This window comes from Dasypus novemcinctus, chromosome 17, assembly GCF_030445035.2.
Source record: "Dasypus novemcinctus isolate mDasNov1 chromosome 17, mDasNov1.1.hap2, whole genome shotgun sequence".
Lineage (NCBI taxonomy): Eukaryota > Metazoa > Chordata > Mammalia > Cingulata > Dasypodidae > Dasypus > Dasypus novemcinctus.
The window spans coordinates 85,958,486-85,961,767 of NC_080689.1; the positions used below are offsets into that span (position 1 = coordinate 85,958,486).

General features: G+C 39.4%; 1 gene segment (V, D, J or C); it reads left to right on the top strand.

Moving 5' to 3' along the window:
• Positions 1-338: 338 nt before the first annotated feature.
• Positions 339-948, top strand: LOC131273794 (immunoglobulin kappa variable 3-20-like). The segment is given in 2 exon segments: positions 339-420; positions 605-948. Coding segments are annotated over 2 exon segments (426 nt in total).
• Positions 949-3,282: the final 2,334 nt, after the last annotated feature.

Consider the following 3,282-nt stretch of genomic DNA (forward strand, 5'->3'; position numbering starts at 1 on the left):
GTTCTGATATTACACTTACAAATGCATGTTTTCTTATAAATTTCTTTTGTTTTCAAGATGGGTGCAGTTGATTTGAAAGAGTACAATTGCATATAAAATATTTCATTATCCGAATTGTGCTGAATATTGTTGAAAGTTGCGGTGCTAAGTTGATTTCTTGCCTTTTGCAGGTGTGTAGTTACATTTCCTGTGGTCATGATATTTTTATCTCCATCCATAATTTATCTTCATAACTCACTGCACAGGTACATTTGCCTTTATACTCTCTATAGATTTGCATATGCTCCTCGGGGACTTGGTTGTCTGCTCAGAGCTCTATTAATGCAGTTTCCCTGGAGATGGGACCTGAGTACATCAGTCGGGTGAGCAAGATGATGTCACATTCCCAACTGCTCATCCTGCTAGTACTCTGGACCTCAGGTGAGAGGTTTAGAAGAGTAGTATCTTTATAAAGCTGGAGAATTTTTTTTAACATGCAGAGTGAGCAAACCATTTCATCTAAAACAGATTTGAATATATATGCTAAATAAGAAAACCCACATTTAGATACATATTTTATACATGTGTGATTGAATGTATGATCTATGTTCTTTTCTGGTTGCAGGTGTCAGTGGGGACCTCGTGATGACCCAGTCTCCAGGCTCTGTGGCTGCATCTGCAGGAGAGACCGTCACCCTCAAGTGCAAGGCCAGTCAGAGTGTTTACAACTACTTAAACTGGTACCAGCAGAAACCAGGACAGGCTCTTAAACTGCTCATCTATGGTGCATCCAATCGGCCATCTGGGGTCCCTGATCGATTCAGTGGCAGTGGGTCTGGGACAGATTTCACTCTCACCATCAGCAGATTCCAGCCTGAAGATCTGGGAGATTATTACTGTCAGCAGTATAACAGCTCTCCTCCCACAGTGCTTCAGCCTCGAACACAAACCTCCTCCCCAGGGCTGTAGGGCAGTGAGTCTTGCAGCACCAGCTGCTTCCTCCTCAAATAGACTTGAATATGTTTACTTCCTCCATCTGTCTGAGAAACCATGTCCTATAGGGGACTGTACCATAGAAATCTTTTTTTCCCTTGGCCAGATCAAATGTCAGGGTGAATTGACCCTCTAGGCTAGGGTCTTTTAAACTTTATGCCCTGATGGATTGATTCTCTATTCCTTTTATCTCCTTAATGTTTAAATTTTCATCATTTTCTTTTTTCTCCCCCATCATCCTCCTACAACTGGTCCTTTCCAAGATTAAATCCTTGATCCTTCATATTCAAAACTTCCCCTGTGGAAGGTCATTTTCCTCCCTTACTCTTTCCTTCCCTGGTCCCATTGTCATCTAAGCCTTTCTTTCCAGTGTCACAAAAGATGATTACATTTGTTACTCTACCTTTTTTTAAAAAATTTAGATAACTATTTTCATTTCTTATCACCATCAAATAGTAATTGTGGGTGCCTTAATATACTATACTCATTGAAGACTGCTTAGGTTATAAGGGATGATGCTCAGCCAATGAAATATGTTGATTTCAGTTTGGATATAAAATTTTCCAGTGAGCTTCATATTCCTGCAATTGTCACACCATTTCTATAGTTCTCTTATAAAATCGTTGAACCATAAAACTTGCCAAAAATTAAATGTGTTCTGTATTGTTATGAGGTCTTTGTTTACTTCATCTTATTCCGATATATTTGAAAGGACACATATATAATTTTATTCTTTACAATATTACCTAACGTTGTATGTTCCATCTGTTTAAAAAAGAAAAAAAAATAAATTCAAACAGAATATATGTATGTTTGATGGTGTGAAGCAGTGTGGACCTCAGAAAAGGAGGATCTTAAGGTGAATCCATTCTGTGGATGTAACCTATTGTAGGTGGAACACTTTGAGGAGGTTACTTCAGTTTATGCCTGGATCACTGTGAGTCTCAGTCCCTTTACTTGAGTCTTTAATAAGAGAATGAGATTTAAACAAAGAAGGAGAAAGCCATGGCAGCAAGAATCTGAAGCAGTGAAACCTGGAAGTTACAGAAGTAACAAGCAGATGCCACCATGTGTCTTGCCATGTGACAGAGAATTCGAGCATCACTGGCAGCTGGTCTTTGGGAAGAAAGCATTGCCTGATGATGCCTTGGTGTAGACACTTTTCTCAGCCTCAAAATTGTAAGCTTGTAAGTTAATAAATACCTCTTGTGGAAGCCAACCCATTTCAGTCTGGCTAACTAGAACAGTCTTTATCCAAATATTTATAGAATAACTGAAAGTCTGCCTCTTTTTATAAAGCCCTTTTCCTTTTTTGCATCTCTTTCAGCTATTTTCATTTTTTCCTGGCAACTCTCTAATTCTTCAGCTTTACCCTTCTAGAAATGTGTGAGAGTTTTCCCCCTGAACTCTTCCACCAATCATCAACTTTCTTTCTTACAATCCTTTGGCACTGAAGGAATTCGTGGTTCTTAAAACTGCTGTAACCTGAGCACTTTAGATACCCTTTATTTACTTATTCATTTATTTATTTTATTTATTTCTCTCCTTTCACTGCTCATTCCCCCCCTGCCCCGCTCTGTTGTCTGCTCCCTGCATCCATTTGCTGTGTATTCTTCTGTGTCTGCTTGTATTATCAGCAGCACCAGGGATCTGTCTCTTTTTGTTGCATCATCTTGCTGTGTCAGCTCTCCGTGTGTGTGGTGCTACTCCTGGGCAGGCTGTTCTTTTTTTGCACAGGGCGGCTCTCCTTATGGGGCACACTCCTTGTGTTTGGGCTCCCCTACATGGGGGATAACCTGGAGTGGCATGACATTCCTTGTGTGCATCAGCACTGCGCATGGGCCAGCTTACCCCATGGGCCAGGAGACCCTGGGTTTGAACCCTGCACCTCCTAAGTGGTAGGCAGACAATCTACCAGTTGATTCAAATCTGCTTCCCTGGATAAACTGTAATTAACACATTATTTTTCAGTGTGCTGAAAAATTCAGAGCATAGTGGAAATGTTCTGAATATTCTAGTATTATTTCTGAAATTTCTTCGTAAATATTTTGGTGGATGAAATTTAGTTTCACCAAATTTCTCATTAAACCAGAGGAGAATACACCAAACTCTGTGACACACATAACTGCTCTTTACTCTTAGTAATGAGAGGTATTTTCGGCATTGAATCCATGTCATTCCTTTACACAATAAACATTTATTAAATAATTCCTCTGTCCTTTGCAAAGGTCTCTCATATCATTGTAGTTAATGAGAAAAAAACACATATGAAAAATTTACACTATGACATTTTTTAGTGCTAGGTTAAAA